This window comes from Equus przewalskii, chromosome 17 (assembly GCF_037783145.1).
Source record: "Equus przewalskii isolate Varuska chromosome 17, EquPr2, whole genome shotgun sequence".
Taxonomy (NCBI): domain Eukaryota; kingdom Metazoa; phylum Chordata; class Mammalia; order Perissodactyla; family Equidae; genus Equus; species Equus przewalskii.
This window is the reverse complement of record NC_091847.1, coordinates 41,267,616-41,291,445: the sequence shown is the minus strand read 5'-3', so window position 1 is coordinate 41,291,445 and position 23,830 is coordinate 41,267,616. Positions and strand designations below refer to the sequence as shown.

At 33.8% G+C, this 23,830-nt stretch overlaps 1 protein-coding gene across 22 annotated transcripts in view; it reads right to left on the bottom strand.

Annotated features, from left to right (window-relative positions):
- The window catches only part of TANK (TRAF family member associated NFKB activator), an 86,589-nt gene that overhangs the window by 8,965 nt on the left and 53,794 nt on the right, over nucleotides 1-23,830 (bottom strand). For 4 of the 22 annotated variants that reach the window (XM_070581369.1, XM_070581372.1, XM_008531821.2 and 1 more), the window contains 4 exons: nucleotides 21,690-21,798; nucleotides 20,464-20,582; nucleotides 2,173-2,249; nucleotides 1,417-1,532 (listed from right to left, as the gene is read on the bottom strand). In XM_070581369.1, the coding sequence (XP_070437470.1) occupies nucleotides 1,417-1,532; nucleotides 2,173-2,249; nucleotides 20,464-20,582; nucleotides 21,690-21,798 (421 nt within the window). Of the gene's footprint in view, nucleotides 1-1,287; nucleotides 1,533-2,172; nucleotides 2,250-12,723; nucleotides 12,892-20,463; nucleotides 20,598-21,689; nucleotides 21,802-23,830 lie in introns of all 22 variants that reach the window. The other 18 variants (XR_011528773.1, XR_011528772.1, XR_011528767.1 and 15 more) reach the window with 10 other exon arrangements.

Genomic DNA, 23,830 nt, shown 5'->3' with positions numbered 1-23,830 from the left:
TATAAGAATAATGTTAGGAAGCCGTTTTAGTGGGGAAGAAATTGAAGTTAAACACTCAGTGTTCTAGTTGACAGATACGTACTCAGATTTAGACCTGTGCAATTTAAAAATGGTCAAAGTATTAAGCCACTGATAATGGGGTAGGTTTTCTGTGTAGCAATGAATATCTCACCATTACAATGTTTTGATAAGATGTTGATGTTCAAAAAAGCATGTTTATGAATTCTAGGTACTACATCTCTATAGCTACTATATTTTAAGTAAAAATGATTCTTTTACTTTAGAAGTATCTAGTGTCCAAGTACTTAGTCTGCACAAAATATCAATTTCTCACGAAAATGGCAAAAATTAAGATGGAAAAATTGGAGTGGTTTTTGGGGGCATAGGGGGAAATGAGGGGAAGAAACAAATTATGTCTGTCTTCAGAGATTGTTTTGTTTCTCCAACACCACATTGTGTACCTTTTCTGAAAATAAAATGGTAGTAGGAAGCAAAAAGTGAACTTATACTACAAAATGATTTTTAAATAGCCTAGATATACGAGCTGTAAGAAATGGAAAGTGCTCTTTAATTAAAGGGGTGTTAGCACTGCTGCAACTTCTCTCAGAGTGAAAACCACAAATCCATCTCTTGGGAACTGTACGCAGAATCTCTCAGATCACGAGGGTAAAGGAGAGTTTGTCACTACAAATCATCAGTGTACCTTCCTACTGTTTACGGGAGGGCTTGGTGGTCAGGCATAAGCTGTTCACATGGAAAGGCTGGAGCAAGCGCCAGGAAGCCAGTCTGGGATTTTAGGGAAGGTGGAGCTTTCACAGAACACTGCAACACATGTGTGCAACAGATGTTCCTTTTAAGCTATATTTTATACTAAATTTGCACTTGGTGTCTCCAACAGAATGGGCTACATGAAATGTGAAACATTTATTTCTTGAACCAAATTATAAGAATTTATTCGTAGTGTTCAATTAACTTTCAGGTAGAAGTTTTTACAAACAAACTTGAGGTTATAATTTTACTTACTGCTCATTTATTGGTAGTGCAGCTTCAAGGGTGCTTACTAATACATGAATTAGTGTTTAATAAGACTCCCAAAGAGCAATGAAAACTTTGAGAGATATATCCCGTATTTATTTTGTACTTTTTCCAAGGTTGGGACTTCTCATTAAAATGATTAGTAATTATCTCATTCAATTCAATCTATATAGTACCACACACAATAAAGAGAGAAGGAAAAAGCCAGCAACTATATAATGTAGTACATTACGGAACTTAAACAACACTTACCCCATTACAATGGTGAGGTGCAAGTTGCAGATCTCTAGCACTTAAGCATTTAGAAATATTTTCACAATCAAAAAGAAATCAATTTCAACCAATAAAATTAATATTACTATACATTAAATCAAACCTTACCAGTTGCAGTGACTGGTACATTAAGTTTGCTTAAGTGGTCTTTTTGGGCTTTTGCTAGCATGCATATTCTATGAAATTCTTCTTTCAGATCACAAAAAGTCTTCTCTATATAACCCCTAAAAATAAACCAATATTTTAAAATATAAGGCTATATCTTCAAATATTTTTTATCATAATTAAACTTACATAGCACCTTTTTATGTACCACAAAATAATTATTGAAAGGTTAAAGTTAAAAAAATTTTTTTTAATTCCTAGAAAATGTCCCCCAAACTACTCTAATATTTAGAGAGCCAAGCACAAAGTAAGCAATAAATTAAAAGTTCTAATACATAAATGTAGTGCAGAATAAGCCTATCTACTTATTCATATATCACAATTATGCTGGCTGTCTCATTCTCATATTAGAAATTTCAATGTATTGATTCTTGTTCTCTGTAAACATCTTAAATAGAAAATTAAATATTCATTACTTTGATAAGGTCACATTAAGACCCATGCATATAAAACAATGTGGCATTAATACTTGGTCAACTGAAATACCAGAGCTGCAGAAAGTTCAGTTTTTAGATCCATCTCTGCTATTAACTGTATGACTTATTTAGGTCATTTTCACATGGAAGAGCCTTGAGTTGGTCACCTCCAGTTCTAAAAGGCTACTTTTTGTTACAATTGCTAAAATTTTAAAATACATAAATAAAAATATATTTCAATATTTATGATTTTTAGAGTTGGTAAAAAAGGATATAGAACTACCTTTCATGGAATAAAGGAATGCCAAGACTCCTTGGTGAAGTTTCTTTTCTAGGAGAAGAAACCTCTTGTCTTCTTACCTTAAAGACACAAAATAATTACCACTTTAAATTGCTTCTAAATGAGAACGGGTTAACAGAAAACACAATGGAAAATTTATCTTCCTCAGTGAAATCCTAAGTTTAGGTACCTTACAGATATATATATAATGTCTAATAGATTTTTTTCTTTAAATGAGAACCATCAGGGAAAAAGGAAAATGAAGGTGTAGAAAAACAGGATGAAGACATGAAGTATTTCTGGTAACTTTTTCAATTACTATTTCCAGTACTGATAATTCAAGGAATTTATTCAAATTCAACTATTGATCAAAATTGCTACTCTGATTACCAAGCACCTTATTTGACTAGAAACTTTAGGAAAAAAAAAAGAATCTGTGTTTGTGTGTGTGTGTGTGTGTGTGTTCACTTCTTTCCCATTGTTCGCCTATACATTTAAATCACTGTCTTTGTATTCTGTTATAGATTCTTTGCTGAGGAATGCAGCTGTATCAGAGGAAGAAAGAAAACCAAACTACAGACAGCTCCTTAGCATTTAACAGGCATTTTAAAGATACTGCAATTATGCACGAAGCTACTTTACCACAAGTTCTTGCCTTTCACTCCCACCGTGTGGCTTACACTGGTATTACATTTATTCTGACAAAAGTCAACATTAAAGAACATGTTGTAATAACCTACTGTATGGTTTAGGCTTTTGAAAAAATCTTCAATCATATATAGAAAAATTTTGTGTACCTTCTAAAGCTATAAATTGAAAAATTCAAAGATCTGAAGTCCTATTATTACACAATCATAAATTATAATTGGGCCAAAACTGTATAGGTCTTATTTTAGTTCAAATTCAAACCTGTGGATATTTATATTTAGCGACTTTTTAGATTTTATTTAATTAAGGTAATTGTAGCTATTTTTAAAATAGATGCTTTTATTACATTGTGTATCATCTGAGTACACTTTCCTTTAATCTTGCTTTTCAAAAAGTTCTTTCAATTTCTTAGGAGTCCTACTTGTTCTTTAAGAAGAAGACTTGATTCCAGTTTGTTTTCCTTAAAATTAATATCTTCTTCGATTTATTAGTTTTTGCTCAGTTACTGGTCTACTCTTCCAGCTTTTTCTAAATATGAATGTTTGGTTAACATTTCTAAAATAGAGTATTACTTTACAGTAATTAGTAAAACAAAATCTTGGCGACCTAAACAGTTTGTGATTTTATATATTATGCTGTCAGACTGAGGTATAATAAAGATCATTTGCTGCTGCATACTTTCTGTCTGACAAATATTTAGGCCATGTCTTCTTATGAATTACAACTGCTTTATTGAGCTTTATAAAGCCGTCACATCAGAAGACATTTTCACATTCACAGTTTGTTTTTAAAAGTGGTAGACAAGGTTTTTCTTTAGTATTATGTGCAATTAGAATACTCAATGAATTTTAGTGTGGACTAGGAAAAAAGGAAACATTTTAAAGCTAGCCAACCATTCAGGATACTACAAGTATGAAAGAAATTTTTAAAAGATTATATTATAGTAAATCTATATCAACAAAATGAGAGAAGAGGTATTAAGATAATAGGAACATCTGACAACGTAATATGTTAAACAAATCATAATAAGTGATTAAATGAAATGATTAATCTCTTCTTAAAATTTACTACTAGACATTCTCAATGTGAAAAAAATTATCTTACTAGGAGCTAGAAAGAATCAATAAGAAGTACTCCGTAATTTCAGCCTAAAAATGAAGATAGATAACAAAGTGGTAAAGAAGACTATCCCATTTCCCAAGTACTGATTTTGACGATAAACTAGAAATGACTGTCCTGACGTTAAAGACGTCTAAAACATTAAGCAGGTGGGAGGACAGAAGGAGGTGAAGGAAAAGGTAGGAGAAGAATGATAAGCTTGTGTTTGGCTTGGCAAATAACTAGTATCAACTTACATCTGTGATGTTTCCATTTTATAACTGGTGTGGGAGAACTGATCTGGAAGAGATTCTCTGGGTGTACTGGCCAGGGGAAGGGAGGCCGCACTTACTGCAGTATCTATTTCTATGACCTCTCTAAACTAAGGGCTTCAGCTTATGTGGGGTTAGGAACACGCTCTGCTTACTATTATTTTTGTTATTATTATTGAAGAAAAGTATTACTGATTGTACTAAGCAATACCTGCACCTTCTATCATTCACATCAAATAAATATGTTCATATATTTTGAATGACAATTTTAGGTCCCAGCATCCCAAGAAAAAATTTCAAAAAGGGACCTTTTAACATGTTAGTTCAAAGAAAAAAGGCAAGCAGTTCTCTGACAGACATTTTGAAGCTGGGTTTACCTAGAACGGGTGTAGCATGTTAATCTATCTTCCATTGTACCAATCTGACAGAACTTTCTGAAACTATTTTTTCAAAGGATTTAGGACTGGTATAGTCAATGACGCCAACACTTTCCCCAGAAACTCAGACTTTCTTTTCAGTGCTAAATTATCTTACTTAATGAAGACTACCCAGTTTGTTGAGCATCCCAGAAATTAAGTAAACATTAGAAGAGGTAACTTGTATTTTTCTTTCTATTCTCAAATGCTATCTGGGTGGACTGTGCAACGCAGCAAGTTGAATTTATTGCAACTTCAAATAAAAAAGCAAGGGAAATTTGAACATTATATTTTAGGAGATTTTAAACGTTAAATCATTCAACAAATGAATTTATCTTGAGGTTCTAAAACTTAAAATACTTAACATTATAAACTGTTCCAAGTACTAGTTTGGAAATGCCGAACTTGTGGAATGAATACAGAAATAAGAGTTTTACACATCGTACTTTTCATTTACACTTCCAGTATGGCGCTGGATAAATCATTCAACTAAATCATTAAGATAAATCCATTTCAAACAGTTGGAAGATGTTGTGAAATGATTCCTTAAATTTCCTCTTATGTGAATTGGGAGAATTTTGTTTTAGGGTAAATCAATTTAAGCTTCTCATAGATGGGTAGCATATAAAAAATACATGTTTGAGGGCTAGTTGAATAAGCAATGATATTTAAGAAGGAGAAAAACAAAAAGTAGTTAATAGTTCATTAGTCCAAATCCAGATTTATTCTTAATGCAAAGATAATGGAAAATGTTTTTGTGTTGGGAGTCCAGGATCTGTTAGACATCAACATCTCAAAGAAGGAAATGTACATTTTCCCTAATGTCTGGCTTTTTTTACATTTGGTACTAAAAGTGAAATTATTTCGTTCCTTTTATAAACCAACTGAAAAATACAGAAATGATTCACAATAGCTAAGATACGGATTCAACTTAAATGTAAATTGATGGATGAACGAACAAAGAAATACACAGGAATAGTGTATATACACACACACACACAATGGAATATTGAATACATACAGGAATATTTTAAGGCTGAATACATCAGCCTTAAAAAAGAAGGACATCTTAACATTTGAGACAACATGGATGAACCTGGAGGGCATTATGCTATATGAAATATGCTAGGCTCAAAAGGCAAATACTGCACGATGTTATGTGTGGAATCTAAAAAAGTCAGACTCATAGGAGCAGAGCATAGAATGGTGGTTTCCAGGGTTTGGGGGGTTGGGGGAAATGGCGGCAAAGTTTCAGTTATGCAGGAGGAATAAGTTTGAGAGACCTAATGTATGGCATGGTGACTATAGTTAATACTACCATATTGTATACTTGAAACTTGCTGAGAGTAAATCTTAAATGTTTTCACCACAATAAAAAAGAAAGGTAACTATGTGAAGTGATGGATATGTTAATTAAATTGATTGTGGTAATCATTTCATAATGCATACATATATCAAAACATCATGTTATGCACTGCAAATACATACAATTTTTGTCAATTATACCTAAAAAAAGCTGGTGGAGAAAAAAGAAATGCAATGAAAAATTTTAATTCAGAATCATGCTTTTTCTTAGAACTTCTAAGCAATTAAAGTTAGCAAAATTAAATTGAGTTATGGAACTTTTCAAGATATTAAACTCACTAATATAATGTATATTCTCTCATATGGAAGAAATCTAAACTTTAAAAGGCTAGGGCCAGCCCCAGAGGCTTAGTGGTTAAGTTCAGTGTGCTCTGCTTTGGTGGTACACCACTCATCAGTGGCCATGCTGTGGCAGCGGCCCACATACAGAATAGAGGAAGATTGGCAATAGACGTTAGCTCATGGCAAATCTTCCTCAGCAAAAAAAAAAAAAAAAAAAAAAAGGGCTAATACTGAATAAAGGTAGTAAGTTTTCAATGAGACATATTTGAACTGTAGCAGTGACTATCACTTTACTCCAGGGTTCATATCAAAGATTCCCTCTAAACTTTAGTTGAGATCCTTGCATGCAAAACTCGAATATTTATTTTTAGGTAGCTCAGGTAACTGAGTGTAGCCAATATTTGACTTTGTTTCTGGATGAGGCTTAGAAGAATCATGCTTTTAAAACAGAAAAGAGAACTATGCTCTTAGAACAATGTAAACCACGGAATAAGCCAAGGTGAGATGGGATAGATTAGTAAAGGGAATATAAACTGTGGAACAGTTATAAATAATGCTTGATAATTTACTACAGAAAAAGGAAAAACGAGCAGTAGAAAAAGAATCTGAAAAAAAGGATTTACTTTTATCACTTAGACTTTTGAAACTAAGAATGAAATGTTAAAGGATAACCTGAGGTTGAATATTTCCTCACCAGTTTTAGATATACTGAGACAAAGATGTTAGAGTGAAGTCAAGCACTGAATATGGTTGAACCAGGGAGTAAGGGAGAAAAGAGCTGAGACAAGAAGAGATTAAGGTAGAAAAGAGAAACAGAAAAAAATTACTAAAAAGAGATTTGATAGGAGTAAATATAAAAGTATAGTAAAAGAAAAGTTTAAGGAGAAAAGATAAAAATAATATAAGGAAATTATATTTATAAGACTTTATGGCTATGTAAATCTATGGTTCTCTCACCCTCATTAATATTACTGAAAATCTAGCAAAGCAAGAGGAACACAAATTCTAGGAGCCTTGTCTGTTCTGCACGACACAGTATGCTAGGCAAAACCACTGCCAGTGCGGGAACAATTCCAGGGCAAAACGGGATCCATCCCAGAGTTTTGAAGGAAGTGGCAAGAAAATAAACAATATAAAAATAAAATGAAATACCCCAATTACTTCCAAGTTCTTTACAGGGTTTTGGTTTAATGTAAATCCCCCCAAATCTCTATCAATTCAATGTTACAATAAAACATTCTTTAAAAAAGAAGTTAAAATCTTTTACCAGTACTGCCACAATTACTGTAACATCAATTCTATGCAGTTAATTTGAAGCAGAGTGAGATAAACACTTTCCTAGTGTCTGTCTTTTGAGTCTTTCACTTTGTATTAGGTTCTTTTTGCATATATCTTTCTGAATTCATTTTCTTAATAGAAAGAAATACCTAACTGTGCGGATGGCTTTTTATGCAAAATAGAAAATGAATAACTTAAAACGAGCAATTTAAAAAAGTAAAGGCTTCCCATACTCCCTTCACCCCTTTTCCAAACACTAGGCTTAAAATGAACTGATTTGGGAAACTCCTTTTCATTAACCACAAATATTATGTTATACCATTACCATGGTGAGTAGAAAATATCTCGATGAAAATAGCTATTATTCAAGTAATTTTCATGTTACTATTTAAAATCTTGTGAATTAAGTACTTTAACTTGATTTTAAAGTTTACTGTAGTAAATAAGGCTTTGGAGAAGTCAGATAGTTTGCCTACAGTCCAGCAGGTGGAGTAGCTGCGACTGGAACCCAAGCCTCACCACCAGGCTCTTCACTTCTCAGGCACAGGGCTTGGCTGCTAGAGAAGCGACAGCTGTCTAGCACGGTGAGGTAGGTAAAGAACTTTGCACCGAGGCAAACTGATTTTAAGATTCTAAAACCTGTCTGTCATACAACAAATATATTTGTCACTGAGGAACACTTATAAGCCAAGTTTTGATGTTTAAATATTGCCTTGGAAAAAAACCTTAGGTACGGTCTATTTTGTGCTCGAGAACGTCTAAGTAGAAATTTACATCCCCAAATAACCTAGACAGGTTTATGCCAAACCAGTTCACTTGTTGACAGAGGCAATTTGGCAATAGTTTTTTAATCAAAATTTCATACTTTTAAGTGTTTCCCAAACTTGCTATTAGAAGTTAACCATTTGGGGGCGGGCCCCGTGGCTCAGTGGTTAAGTTCATGTGCTCTGCTGCGGCGGCCCAGGGTTTCGCTGGTTCGGATCCTGGCTGTGGACATGGCACCGCTCATCAGGCCACGCTGAGGTGGCATCCCACGTGCCACAACTAGGAGGACCCACAACTAAAATATACAACTATGTACTGGGGGGATTTGGGGAGAAAAAAGCAGAAAGATAAACAAAAAAAGAGAAGATCGGCAACAGTTGTTAGCTGAGGTGCCAATCTTAAAAAAAAAAAAAAAAGAAGTTAACCATTTGACAAAGAATGACAATGCAGTATCTGTTAATTCTATCCTCTCAAAACCGTAACTCTCTTCCTTGCCTCCCTATCTCTTAATAGAAGACTGGGCATAGTCACAGTACCTGATTTAAAATCCTTGTCTTACAACTTTAGTGTCTGGATCATCTCAGGGTTGGGATCTGCTGTTCCCTTGAAACTGGGTAACATTTTCTTGACTCTCCATATGTTGAATAATTTTGGACTGTACCCTGAACGTTGTGAACATTATGTTGTGGAGACATTATGTTACATGGTGCCGAAGGGTGTTGATGTTCTTGCTTTTGCAGGCAATTAACGTGGTTAAGGCTCAGACTCTGAATTATGGCTCTTTTGAAGAGCAGCAGCTCAGATCTCAGTTTAGTCCTTGAAGACTCAGCTGCAAATGGGTTTCGGTTTGCCCTGCACACCCATGGGTTAGGGGATAGCCAGACACTTGAGCTGAGTTTAAACACAGAACTTAGGGTTCTCCTCTGACTCTCTTCTCTCTGGAGCTCCTTCCCTCACTCTCTTGGTTATTATTTCTCACTCTCTCAACGGTATTCTGGGCTCATTCTCCTTCCTGGTTCTTCCAGCCAGAATGATGGTGGGCTTTCTACTGGAATTTCAGCCACTGTAACTGTGGCCCCCCTCAGAACAAAATCAGAGAAAACAGAATTTACTCTGAGCCGATTACTTGCTCTACATTTTGAGTCCTCTCCAAAATATGCAAAGTTCAGTCTCCAAAGTCCTCAGGTAGTTGTTTTTTGGCATGTTGCCCAGTTATTACTGTTATTTGTAGAGGATTGGTTTGATCAGTACTCATTCCTTTAACCGAAGCTGAACTCCCAAGCTCGGGGTTTTTTTAATCCCTCCATTTTTCTGAGATTTCACCATGATTTTCCAGAGATGTCTTAATCACCAATCCAATGGCTTTTCCTAAAGCTCTTATTCTGCTTAACGCTTACTTGACAGTATTTCACACTATTGACCAGCTCCTCTTTCTTGAAACGTTTTTTGGCTACCAGTATAATATTTAGGTTTTCCTCTTAAGTTTTGGTATCTTCATTGGTCCCTCTTGTTCCTAGGCCATAAACATGGGTCATATTCTAAGGTTCAGACATGGGGACACTGTTCTTCTCTCATTATACATCTTTCTTACCATTCACTCTCATGGCAAATCTATTGAGTATTCATGCCCTAAAGTCTGTATCTTCAGGTCCACCCTCTCTCCATAGTCACTCTCAGTTCTCTTTCCATCCAATATATTTTCACTTGTTCTGTTGTCTATTTTAGACCACCAAGTTTTAAAACATGACATAATCACCTTTTCCTCAAATCTGATTCATGCTTCTAATCTTCATTTCCCTTTTTTAATGTATGGCCATTCTCCTTAGCATCAAAAAATCTTAGGGCAAGATAAAACCTTAAAGAAATTGAGATGAGGCTTTCCTGGAATAGTAAAATGCAAAACAAAAATAGGGGTCTGAAAAGGGCTGCCAACTTTTTATCTTGCCAAGAAAGAAGTCCGTAAAAAACAACTACCTACCAAGATCTATTATCTTCTTCATGTCAAAAAGGGATGGATATTTACCAAAAAGTAGGAAGGAGAGAGTTTCAGATTCAGCTTTATAAAATGGTTATCACTTCATCCTCAGGACACGAAGAGAAGCAAAAGCTAGGGGCAGGAATGGGGATTCTGAGGCTCAGCAGTGGGGGGAAGAGAAGGAGGAGAGAATGTTCAATCAGCAGGAGCAAGAAGGAAAACAAGATTTACTGATGCCATCTGGCCATCCAGCAGAAATACATTCCAGATGATACTTTCAGGGAATAGTGACAAGTCAGTGACCCCCTGTAGTATTATTTGGATGAAATGTAGAGGGTTACATCCTTACGGTTGAATAATAGTGAGGAGTGATTAGGGGCAGAAATAACAGTGGATAAACCCATCCAATATAGAATTACTTAGATGAAAACTGAGTTGGAATACAAAAATCAAACCACTACTTACAAACACAAGAGAGAGAAAACAAAAGATATCCATCTCAGAATTATTTTGTTTTCCAAAAGGGACTTTATCAGGGAAGAAAAAAAATCACAGGTTAATGACATAGAATGCCTGGGAATTACATTACAATAGTTTTATTAGGGTTCTAAGACATATATACACATATGTGTTAGAGCAGAATACCACGGGTATGGAAAGATGTATAAATGGCAACAAGATCACCAAAAAACTTTCAGGGAAAAAGTCAGCTTTCATAACATGGCAAGACTGCCTATGCAAGCAACAGAGAAGTTCAGTGAGCACAGCATATTAGGTGCAAATGAAAAATTAAGTGAAGCTTTCCCTCCACTCCCCTGCCAAATTCTAGCAATATCTTAGAGGGGACTACAAATCCAACAAGAGGTTGTTAAAATACAATATTAGGAAAAGTGCTAGCTAAAGATTCTGTGGTTAAATGAAGCTAAGCGCTTTTCTTACTGTTGATTTCAGATCCTATGATACATTCTTGTGCCTTTAAAAATTACCACAGAGCACACAGTATGCAGCATTTCACAGGTCTAGGGTTCTGTGGAACACCTCAGGAAATGCATCAGGCACCATTCTATCTATTAACAGATTAGAGTCAAAATTCAGAGTTTGCTTTAGTCTTGATATACTAGGTATAGGTAAGTAACCAGGAGTAATTTACAGGTATCATGATTTAAAGTATAATGATGTAAAAGAATTATTTATTCAATAAACGTGAAAAGGACCTATGAAGAAACAATATGACCTCCATGCATAAACAAGGGTTCCTGAGGCGATGCTAGAGTATTCTTAGAGCATGACATTTTTTCAGTAGGATGAAAAGTAAATAACCTAATTGACACAAAAGCAAAATTATTTTTCTAACAGGAAATTATAATCTGGTAAAACCAGTGGTTCTCAAACACAGTCTAGGATCCCTGGGGGTCCTGAGATCACTTCAAGGGGTCCGTGTTGGGAGGGGGAACCTGCATGGGACCTGAGAGTCCCTGCACTTTTCGCTGTGCATGCCAAGAAGACAAGCTCTGACTGTTTTTTACTTGGGACATTTCTCAGGGTTGTGTTTGTAGAGGGCAAACTTGAAAGATGAAGTAATGTCTCCCTCTTGGACAACAAGCAGGCTGCTTATTGCTTGCTATAAAATGGTGGGTGTCCCAAGCTCAATGTCTTTCTCCTTTAATGCAACCCAATGCACGTGCAGGTCCATCTGGGTCTACTGCATCATCCCCCAGGTGGGACGATGAAAACATAATGCTCTTGCTGCTTGCTGTGATATACATAATAAAGACTTTATTCTCTCTTCCAGGAGTCTTGTGTCTTCTTTCAGCATCTATGAAGCAGTAACTGGCTAACTTACTAGCTTGTAAGGAGGGAAAATCAAATCCCAGAGAAATACATGCAGTCAACTATTGTCACGATACTATCAGATGTTACTTGCCTTTTCTACTGTGTTGGCATTTATACTGATTACACAAAAGCAATGGTTAGTAAAATTGCTGGTGCCTGAGTATGACAACCAAGGCCGTGATACTAAACTGTAGCCACTGTATTCTTCAATGCCACACACTCAGTAGAACAAGAAGCTAGTTTTACCTAAGAATGTCCTTGACGAGGCAGTAAAAAGTATTAATTTTATTGAATTCTGATGCAAGTTAACATCTTTTTGATATTCTCTGTGATAAAAAGGGAAATATACACAAAGGATTTCTGTTTCATATTGAGGTACAAGGCTCATCTTGGGGAAAAACACATGTGCAACTGTTTGAGTCGCAAGCTGAACTAGTCACTTTTTAATGAAATGCCATTTTCACTTGAAAGGATGACTGACATGCAAGCTAAGGTTATTCAGACATTTTCTCAAAAGCAAATGAAGTTAGTCTCTCACTTTAAGAAAAACACCTGACAAGATTTGTTGTCCATTAAAAATTTAAGTTTTCAAGTGAAAATTAAAACTTTGGAAAACTCGTACCTGTTACAGTTAGCTTGACAGCTGCCCAATACTTTGAAGACTTTTCTGATGAGATTAGTGATGATGTTACATGTGATTTAAAAATATTATATCATGAAATAAGTGAATATTTTGCAAGATCTCCATAGCTTAATGAACCAGTATTTTCCAAATGACCAATTCAGGAGGCTACAAAGTCAAGCATAGGTAAAAGATACATTCAAAGTACAAGATAGACCAATGGCTTTTAATGCAGCAGAAAAGTTCATTGGTTTCAGCTTTTATACTGCAGCTAACATTTAGGAAACTACCCCTTAAATCGAGTGTTAGTGTAGTATCCAAGAATATCCACAACTCCTAAAAAGGTTATTAAAATACTCTTCCCTTTCCCAAATACATATCTGTGTGAGGCTGGAATTTCTTCATATAATTCAATCAAAAAAAGAACCCCCTGCCCCCAAAACGTATTACAACACATCAAATGAAAAAGCATTTCGTGACACTAAAAAACAACAACTTTTAGGCTGACAGATTATAATATAGTAATAAGAGAAACTAGACTGTTTTAGGGGGCTAGTCCTAACCTACTGAGGTTGAGACAACAGCCTTTCATGCCTTGGTCAAGAGAAATCAGGGCTGAATAGAACATACAAACTCTGCTTTGTGGGCTCTGGAGAAGAGTAGAAAAAAGAAAAATGGGAAATGCGAGAAAGGGTGTAATAGGGGGAAATAAGAGGAGAAAAGCCACACTAGAGATATTCAAATCTGCTTAGCCAGGGAAGAGAATTTAAAAAGTGATATGCCACTTCTCATTTTCTTCTCCCTTCAAAAATTACAGTATTATAACAAAGCATAAACCCCAAAATGATATATTAAATTAAAAAACAGAGACCCAGAACAGGAAAGGGTTAGGATGAATAAATAACTCAGATTTAAAAACAAAATGTCCGCAACAGAAATTTCAATATAAATATTAAAATGCTTTGGACATCCTAAAGTTTATGATATATTTATTATGACACTTTGGAAAAAAGTCTGAGTTTGACTGAATGAACTGGTTGAAGATTTTTTTCCTTCTAATTATTCTTCTACCAGAGAGTCTATAAACAAAGGCTAGTCTCCAAAGAGGAGTAATACAGAGTGTTACATATAAAAACAAGGTATATTCGATCGAGTCTCTAGAAACAAAATAGAAACAAAACCAGGAGGAATGGGACATTTGCTCTCAATGAGAAAGCACGGTGCTACACACACACACACACACACACACACACACACACACACACGTTTTCTCCAATCCTCCATAAGCCCCAGCCTAGGATGGCATGTGTCATTGTATAGTGGGCAAAATGACCGTTTCTATCTAATAAAAGATGATGAAAAAAAGAACCAAGCATTAAAGAAATACAGGGATAGTTCTTTGTTTGTTTGTTTGTTTGTTTGTTTTACGAAGTTGAGGCATAATGAACATAAGCAGTCAAATTTATTTCAAGCTTCTCTCTTAAGAAAGGTACTGTGTGTTAAGATGATGTACACCAGATTTGATTTTCCCAGAGAAATCACTTGATAGTTACATGTCTTCACTAATGGTCTAATTTCTAACTTTTGTTCAAATGATGAACAACATATTTATCATACAGCTGCATACGATACTTTTATTTTTAAGCTTTTACAATGTATATAAAACCAAGTACCTGGACAATATGTAGAAACTTTACAAACAAATATAGTGTAAAAGACTTGTAATAGAGAAAGTATCTAGAGTGTTAAGAGAGGCTATAGGGGCCTAAAACTCAGATGAAGATTCCCTAAGTGGTAACTGCGCCTGAAGTCCAGAGTACATGAGAAATGAACAGTTCAAGGATGGGGATGCCACCAAGACTTAGACTTGTGAGGCTAGGATGTTATAAGCCACAGATGGCCAGAAAGCAGAACAGGGCTAAAGTTCATATACTGCCTGCTGAAAACTGTCATACCTAATAACTGGAGTAATACACCATGGTAAATAGTTCTCACTTGAAAGACTGTCTATAGAGTAAAGTAACAAAAAGGTAGGGAGCATTCTGTCCTCTGAAGCCATGAGTATGTCATTTTAAAAAGGTTATAGTAAATGAAATTGCTCTTTAAAAATCCTCAGTTTTAGCTTTCATTTTATACAATGTTCTCGAAAGGGGCCTGTAATAATCTTGGTTCTTGTCATTATTATTTCTTCCATTAAAATCTTGTAGAAAACTTAAGTTTACGTATCTATGCGCACATTACCAAGATATAGGCAAGAAATAATTTGTTTTCCTTTCCCTACTTGAACTAAATGTTGAGCCCCTGCTTAAGCCTACCTTCAGCTCATTGGGAATTTTTATTTTAAAATTAAGGTCCTATATGTTTTATCTGTACCATAAAATTGTAATTAGGATTTCATTTTGTCATATAATTAGGACTTCACATTGTCTTACAATGCTTGCTAATTGCTTCGGGTCTCCAAATCTTTTGTTTCTCCAACCAGATTGTGGCTCCTTAAGAGAATTAGTCTTGTCTTACTCTGTTTTTGTATTTCTGTCAATAACTAGCAAGACCGGGCAAATAGAAGGAGTTCAATAAATACTTCCTGTCTAAGTGATTGACAAGTGAATTTTTAGACATCAGCCTTCTTCAAACATGTCAGAGCTTCTATATTTACTTGCAATTGCCAGGTACAGCACATCTTATTTCCTTAACGTTAGCACTGATGGCAGCTCCACAGCTACATCACTGTTTTACTATTCTAAACCTACAATATTTCTTGCTCCTGCTACAACATAGCTGCTGATGTAATCGCAATGAGAGCTACATCAGAAATTTGCCAACTGTCTAACTGGCATCCTTCAATAACAACTGTATTGTTTGTATTTTTAAACTTTAGCTTAAAGCATATAAATCAGACAAAAAAAGACATATAAAGAATAAATTAGAAACATACATAGAAAATTAGAAATGAAGCATAAAATCAGCTCTTGGAACACATGATCTCTATTTAAATAGTTGAAAGTTCAAATAAACTCACACTGTATTTACTGCATATCTTGGATCCTAGAATCTGAAAAACCTTTACAACATTCAATAATGTCTATTTTGGTTATTAAATCAAGACTTTAAGCCAGAGGGAATGGACAACATCTCTTTGCTCTTCCAGTGGCTGGCAGCATCAGGTACAGAGAAGTTCAGAGTTACGCAATGAATGAGTGAAGAAAATTTACCAATATCACCAAATTCTTTTATGTATTCTATACTGTTGCTCTCTACATATTTTCTTGTATCAAAACACTCTAGACTTTTGTATAACTTCCCAACAACAAAAAATGGGACAGAAAGATGATGGCAAACAATTTTTGTCAAACCCTTGACACTTAGAATAGTATTTAGTTTGGCAATTGAAGTGCTTCCCAGAAACAGTATTATAAAAATCTCTTATTTCCAAGATCATATAAATTATCCAGTATATTACAATCCTACTTTTAAAAAAAGTGAATTAAACAATGCCAATTTGTATTTACATTAAAACACAAAATTTGTTATTTAAATAATAACTATTAGGAAATATGTTAGTTTGACAACAGTGTTCAACAAACGAGAAGTGTCTTTGTCATGAATAAGTGTGTTTTTGTGTTATTTGACTTCCTATACACAAATATTTTTAATTTTTAGAATTGGTTATAAAAAATTAGCAATTAGCATACAACTGTTTCTTGATTCTCTAAAGCACTGCTCAGGTATTCTCTGGAAAGTTATATTCATATTAAAATTTTAAAAATTGTTAAGATGATAAACTATGATATTTCTTTCCTCTGAGATTAATAATGATAGGATTGAGAAAGTCGAATTCATTATTATATTCTGCCAAGTTCCTTTAACCTTTCATTAATATTTACCATATGGGAATTAAATACTACTCCCCACACACACCCCTGATCTTTGGTATCCTCTTTTGTACATCACAATCTACAAGCTCTGATGCTTTAAAAATAAGTCTACAAAATCTCTGACACTTCCTTACAAGAAGAGGAGCTTATTTCCTCGCCTCTGTTCATTATTTCTAATGAACAGAATAAAGTGGAAGCGAAGGCATGTGATTTTAGAGACTAGGTCATAGAAAGCACTGTGGCTTTCTCCTTGCTCTCTCTTCTGGATCTCTTACTTTCTTATTTTGAGGAAGTTAGCTGCCAGCTTGTGAAGAAAGGCCTGCGTGGTGAGGTCTGCTGCCAACAGTGAGTGAACCAGCTCGGAAGCGGCTCCTCCAACCACAGCCAAGCCTTCAAACGACGAAAGCCCTTGCCTACATCTTGACTTTTAATCACTTGAGATTCTGAACCAGAACCACCCAGCTAAATCACTCCCAAATTTCTGACCCACAGAAACCGAGATAATAAATATTTGTTATTTTAAGCTGTTAAGTTTTGGGGCAAATTTTGGGTACTTTGTTATAAGAATGACCCCTTTGCCAAAATCAGATCTCATCAAGAAAGACTGTGCAAACTACTATGGTGTACAAGTTCCATTAAACTGAGTACTGTTCTCTATTGTCTCTAAACTATAAGCAGAGTAGTAAGAGTTATCCATCGATAGAGGCTCTGTTGTCTTGACTTATGCCTTTTTGGAAGTCAAAAGATTGTTGCAAGCTCTTTGTGTAGGATTACCATGAACAGAGGCTGGACTATAACTTTCATGTTTCTCAAACAAAATTTTCTAAAAGGGCCTCTTACCCCTCTTTCCTCCACTCTTTGTCTCATTTTCCATGGCAGACAAAGTTGCCATTTGTCATAATGTCCACAGGTCTTTACTCTCTCAAACATCCTAATCAAATCCTAAACAAAATAAATAGTCTAAAGAAAACAAATCCTCAAACCACCCACCAAACAGAAGGAGGAAAGAACTGTGGGTGGTTAGTAGTAGTTTCCTTCTGTTACTGGTTCAAAGCATTTCTACTAACTTACTAATTCATTACAGAGCCTAGGCCAACTGATTTGGAATACGATTTCTAGAAATCAATTAGTTTTTGAGAAGACTAATAATATAAAAATATATTAAAAATAGAAAAAAAACAATTATGCCATTATGCTAGCCACTTCTGCATGCTGCCTTCTAGTTTTTGTCCTATTTGTAGATGCATACTTTTATAAAATTGCAACCAACCAAAATGGAATTTTTTCATTTTGGAAAAAGCCCTAATATATCCAAATTATTCAAAGTTCCTTAGGAAAGGATTTTACTTGTATTAGCTAAAAGTGACTTTAAGTCAGTAAATAGAGATCTACATATGCCAATGAAAAAGATTTTAATTTCAATTGCTTAAGTGGCCAGTATTTTTCTAAATTAGGCCTCATTTTTTACAATGAATATATAGCCAGCTCTCAAATACTTAATAAGTCCAACTTATCCATTCTTTTAGAATATATTTTTTCTTCTCTTTAATCCCTTATATATTTAGTTTGGCTCTAGATATATAAAGGAAGATGAGAAAGCTGAAATACAAGACAGCTAATTTTTATTATAACGTATAGTAAAAGAAGATTGAGTTGATGAGCTATTCAAAGTATTAAATATGTGGCTGTCACATAAATCTTTCCTCTATTATTAAAGATAAGAGAACTCACTGAATTTACATTTATTTCCTACTTGGAGCTTTATATTTTTTTCTTCTTATTATCTGTCCACAATAAAGTTACCACTGATTGCATTGCAACATTATTAAGTCTTTGAAAATAAGCTGTCTCTGACATGATTTCTGTTTCTTACACTTAATTTCAGCCTAGGTATCCAGATATATATTTAGAGATAAAAGACACCTTACAAAATTAAAACAAATTTAAAAAAGAATTCTGTTGAAAGTTCTCTTTGGACACTTACTGAATGAAAAATAAACTCTAAAACTTTCATAAATAATGACAAATCATCCAAATTTAAAATAAAGTAAATTATTAACATATCTTAGAGCCTTTCACATCATCTTTTTTGTACTAACCAAAATATATACCTCCTATATATTTTGAACAGGAGATATTCTATTACCGTCAAAGAAATGTAACTGGAATAAAGAATTGTGATTAAAAATTAATGGTAAATAATGACATTTAGAAGCCCCTGAAACAGGAAAATGGACTGTAGATATTGTTTACCTAAGCACTGTAAGTCAGCATTTTATAGTAGTTCAGTGATTATGTACATTAATAGACGCAATCATAAAATTATATTCCAAAAGTCAGAATCATTGTTTCTGAATTTTGTGTTTTGTAAAATAAATCTGAACGAATTCCAGTGCCATGGTTTCTTGTGTTTATCAGCATTTTTAGATAAACAGAAATTGGAGTGGGGGTGAAGAGAAGTGAATGATTCAAATAAAAACACAATAATAATTTTGAAGAAAAAAATGAATTGGGAGATATCATAGAGAACTTCTTATTCTAAAATTTTTATTTATAGAAAAGTATCAAAATTGAATCTCTCAGAATTGAAGTAAAATAAAAACAAGTTAAGAGAGTCTTGGTTACAGGATCAATATCTGAATAACCCTGACACACAAAGCTAAAATCTCCTACCTTATTTAGAAGGAAAGAAATAAATATAGTACTCGACTTAATTGGTTTGGTGGATGTTGAGTCCTCACTTGCTAGGAGATCTTATTTTATTCAAAAGCTGTTTCATCCCACTAAAATCTAACTCATCTCAGTTAAAAAATTCCTTTTTAAACATAAAATGTCAGTGATTCGGAGAAACATGAAGAATAATATAATACATCTATATATCCACTACTCTGTTTAGCAAGTGTTAACATTTTGCCATATTTACTTCACATATTTTCCTCAAAAAAAGAAAAGTTACAGATACAACTTAAATGCCCCCTTTACTCCCTTCCCAGAATCATAGTCTCTTCTCTCCCCAGCTGTAGAGGTGATCATTTTTCTAAAGAAGATGTGTACCCTTCCTGCCCATGTTTTTATAAAAACAAAAATAAGTAGTAAAAGTATAAACAGTCATACTGTCTAAAAAATTTACAAAAATCATTCCCATTTTATCACTTTGTAATTTCCATGTTTTACTCAACATTGCTTTTGAAATCTAGGCATATTAGTATACAAATATTTAGTTTAGTTTTTCTCAAGAGTTTCATTGTAAAGATGTACCATTCTACTATTGGATGTTTAGGTTGTTTCTAACCAACACAGCGTGAATACACTTGTACATGTCTTTTTGCGGATATGGAATATTCCTTTCTATATTGCTTCAATGAAGACTTTTGCTTAAGCAGGTCAGGTGGATTTTTTTTTTTGGAATTAAGCACAGGCAATTGAAGAAAAAAACTAGAATGCTATTTTCTAATCCAGAAATATCTGTGTCATACTAGCTACCTTAGTTTAACCTTTTATTTCTTTGCTAAATGCCTATACAGAAAAGAGAAAACTAGGAAATATTGAAACGTAGGCCTTTATTTTACTGGGAAATAGTGTTTCTCTTTAGGAATATGTAAGTCATTTGTTTGTATATACAGAATTTCTGTTTAGAATTCCAGTGGATCCACCTCAGGAAAATAAAATGAGGAAGATGTGTTATGTTCAGCATTTCAATGTTGCTTTTTGCAGAAGCAATGTTAGGATTGAAAAGAATCTTGTCCACTTTCTCCCCTCCCCCTGCTCATCAAAATTGTGACAGAATAATCACTAAATAATTCAGGAAGTCTGTGGAACCTGATTTCTCATTTCCTTTCGGGAATAAACCATCCGCACAGTCTACCTTTGATTCTTTTTCTCTTGGTATTCCTGATTTTACTTTATCAAGTGGCGCATCAAGAGTCAAATTATTCTTCCTTGCTTCACTGTCTTCAAGCAGGGGAACATAACCATAACTGTTATCTGTAAGACAAAAACCTTTTGGACATAAGTAGGAAACCCTTGTTTTTGGTACCCCCTGAAAAAGCAAAAAGAATACAAACCCAAATGCCTAAATTTAAAGAGCAGAGATTTTAAGCTATGAGTTTTAAAAATTCTTTAGATAATAGTTACTTTGACAGTTTAGATCTGCTCCTTTAGATTTTGGCATGTTTACTTCATATTTGTTTTTTCATTCTCACTAAACACATAAAACCCCTACTCTTCCAAAATCAGTGGTGTATAAAATATGTAGAATTTAGAAAACTAGAAGTATGTTCTTTGCAGCTTACTATCAGTATTAGCAATTAAATTTTTATGTTAAGTTGCATTTCCAAGTATGCATTTCTTGTTTATTATTTGCATAACCACTCCATGCTTATCACAGGAAAATTAGAAAATGTAGACATACTAAAAAGAATAAAAAAAATAAAAACTACTCACAATTTTTATCATCTGTGAATTATTCCTGTTAATATTTTGGTTTATATTTTATCAGAGTTTTTCTTTTCCTATACATATAAATTCACACAAGAATCTTTTTTTTTCGCATAAATATTTACTTTTATATCTTGCTTTGCTCATTTTGATATATATATCCTGAATAGTCTCATGTTAAAAAGTTAACATCTATTATCATCACTTTTCTTGGCTACATAGCTGTTCATTATATGGATGACTGTAATTTAACTGTTGGATATCTCTTTCTTTCGTTTTTTATTTCAGAAATTATAACATGATGAGCATCCTTGCATATATATCTTTCAGTACTTGAACAGATATTTTCTTATGGTATATTCTTAGGACTTCAATTTTTAGTTTAAAAGGCACAGACATTTTAAAAGCTTTTGCTATTTATTGGCAAATTGTCTTCAAGGAAGTTTTATCAACTTAGAGATCCACCATATAGTATATGTGAATGTCTCATTTTCCCATATTCTGCAAGAGTTCATTTCTTAAATACCATCCCATCGTTATTAAAATAACAGAACTATGGAGAAACAACAGAGAAATAAAATAGAAAGACGTGACGTCCACCTTTCTTTTCTCCAAGAGATTCAAGAAATATATAAAAAATTAACATGAACATACCTCGACTGGAATTCACAAGAAGTAACTGTAATTTTAGCTTGTCAATAATAGTTTGTTGAAGTGACAGCTGTTCCTGTTGCTCACGTATTCTCTGCTCATAGTTCTCAGTCTGCTGACATAAAACCAGTTAGCCTGATATTTACTGACAGACATGTATATACATTTATTTAATGTCCATTAATAATTATATATAAATGAGTTGTCCATATTGCCATTTCCTTGGTATTGAGCATTTAGCTATGAGCTAAAAATCGGCTCCAGCAATGTATTTATAATCATTACAAATATCAGTGATTTAGAACACTTAAAATACTGTAAAATTTTTAAAAATCACCTTAATTAAAGAAATTTCAGTTAACAGTTCAATGTATGGTTTCTTGGTCCATCAGTTAGGATAAAAATTGTAATTTAGAATTTAATCTTTAATGATAAAAAAAGCATGAATGAAAAAATGGACGCCATACTAAAGTTATTCTATAAAAATACCCACTAACTTTAAAAAAGGTAAGATTTCATGTCTTTTAAATAAACTCACTTTTGAATTTATTTTTAGAGTGCAAAAATACAAAGGAAGTAGCTATAAGTAAGACACTATGAAAATCAAAGGGACAAGTACAAATTATAAAATTATATTGGTCATAAACATCTAAGATTAACTTTTAAGAAGTCAAGAGAACACCTGGTTAATCTTTAGTAGAGATCTTAAACACCACAATTTCCCTTATATTTTTAATCCATTCATCTTGCTATTTTTATTGCAATGGCTCTAAGAATTAAGCAATGAAAGAAGACACAAGTTTGCATTAGAGAATAGAGATATTGCAAACCTTCATGCAAATTTGAAAACGCCGCATTACAATTACCAAGTTAGTACAAAGTCAAAAATATTAGCAAAATCTAATAGAGAATTCTTTACAAATTTCTATTACTAGAGGAACAAATAAATAAACGACTAAATTCTAAATTCCTTGAAATATGAAATAGGGTCTTAATAATTTTGGAATGTCCTTCAGTAGATACTAAATATTTGATTTTGAATTGATTCTTAATCAAAGTTCAAAATTAGTGAAGCCCTATTATTTTCAGAGACCAATAAGCCTCAAGTTGTTTATAAATTACACAGCTGTTCCCAGATTCCCAAATTACCTGAAGAAATCACAGCAAAATATCATTTTCTCAAATAAAAGGTGAAATTTTATAATACACTTCAAACATGAATAACTGACAGAACTGAGGAGTAACACAAAAATGGTGTGTCACCTTTGCATGTTGCCTGAGGGTAGTCCTATATAACTTGATACTCCCATAACTCTGCAAAGTAACTTATATATAGGAGGTATTCAGTACATGCTTATTAAAAATAAATAAATGAAATAAAGAATTCAAGTTAAAAAAATCCAAGTAAGTTTTATTATTCTGAATAGAAGAATGAATCTTGTGAGTCTGTCTGGACTATATGTCCTATGACTCTGAGTATCAGTACTGAAGCTTAAATACCAAAATCCAGTTTAGGGTCAGGCTTTCCAAGATAAGACATCTTATTCCTACGTAAGTTTACATTCAAGCCCCTAGAAAGAGTGGGTAGGCTGACTGAAAGAAGGATTCAAACGTCTACAGTAAATTCTGTAATAACTTAAATTTACCTGGGCTACACAGAGCCCCCAGGGCTGAGGAATCAGCAAACAAGGTGAGGCTGCAGTCTTCTCTACCTACTTCTGTGTACTTGGAACTTTCTCCAAAGAACTCAAAGCTCTTCATGAACGCTGGCAATAATTGCCCATTCTTTCACTGTATTTTGATAGGTATACACATTCTACTATCCACACATTAAGCAACCAGTACAAAAAACTTAGCAAGTTAGAGATCGGCCCAGAATAAATGTGTAAGTTATTCAAGCCTCAGCCCATTCTCCATCTGCTATATATTTTTTTCCCACCTTAATGAAAACCCAAATGACCTGTATTTTCTTTTGGAACCAACTCAGAAAGCCTCTGCCAGGTAATTTTCATCTTCTAGGCTATGGCTCAAAAACATACTTTAGCACATATCATAATAAATAAATAATGCTGAAGATGTATTCATTAGCTGGGAAAAATCAATAGATCAACAACTATTTCAAGCTGAAGTTTTGAATTATTTGT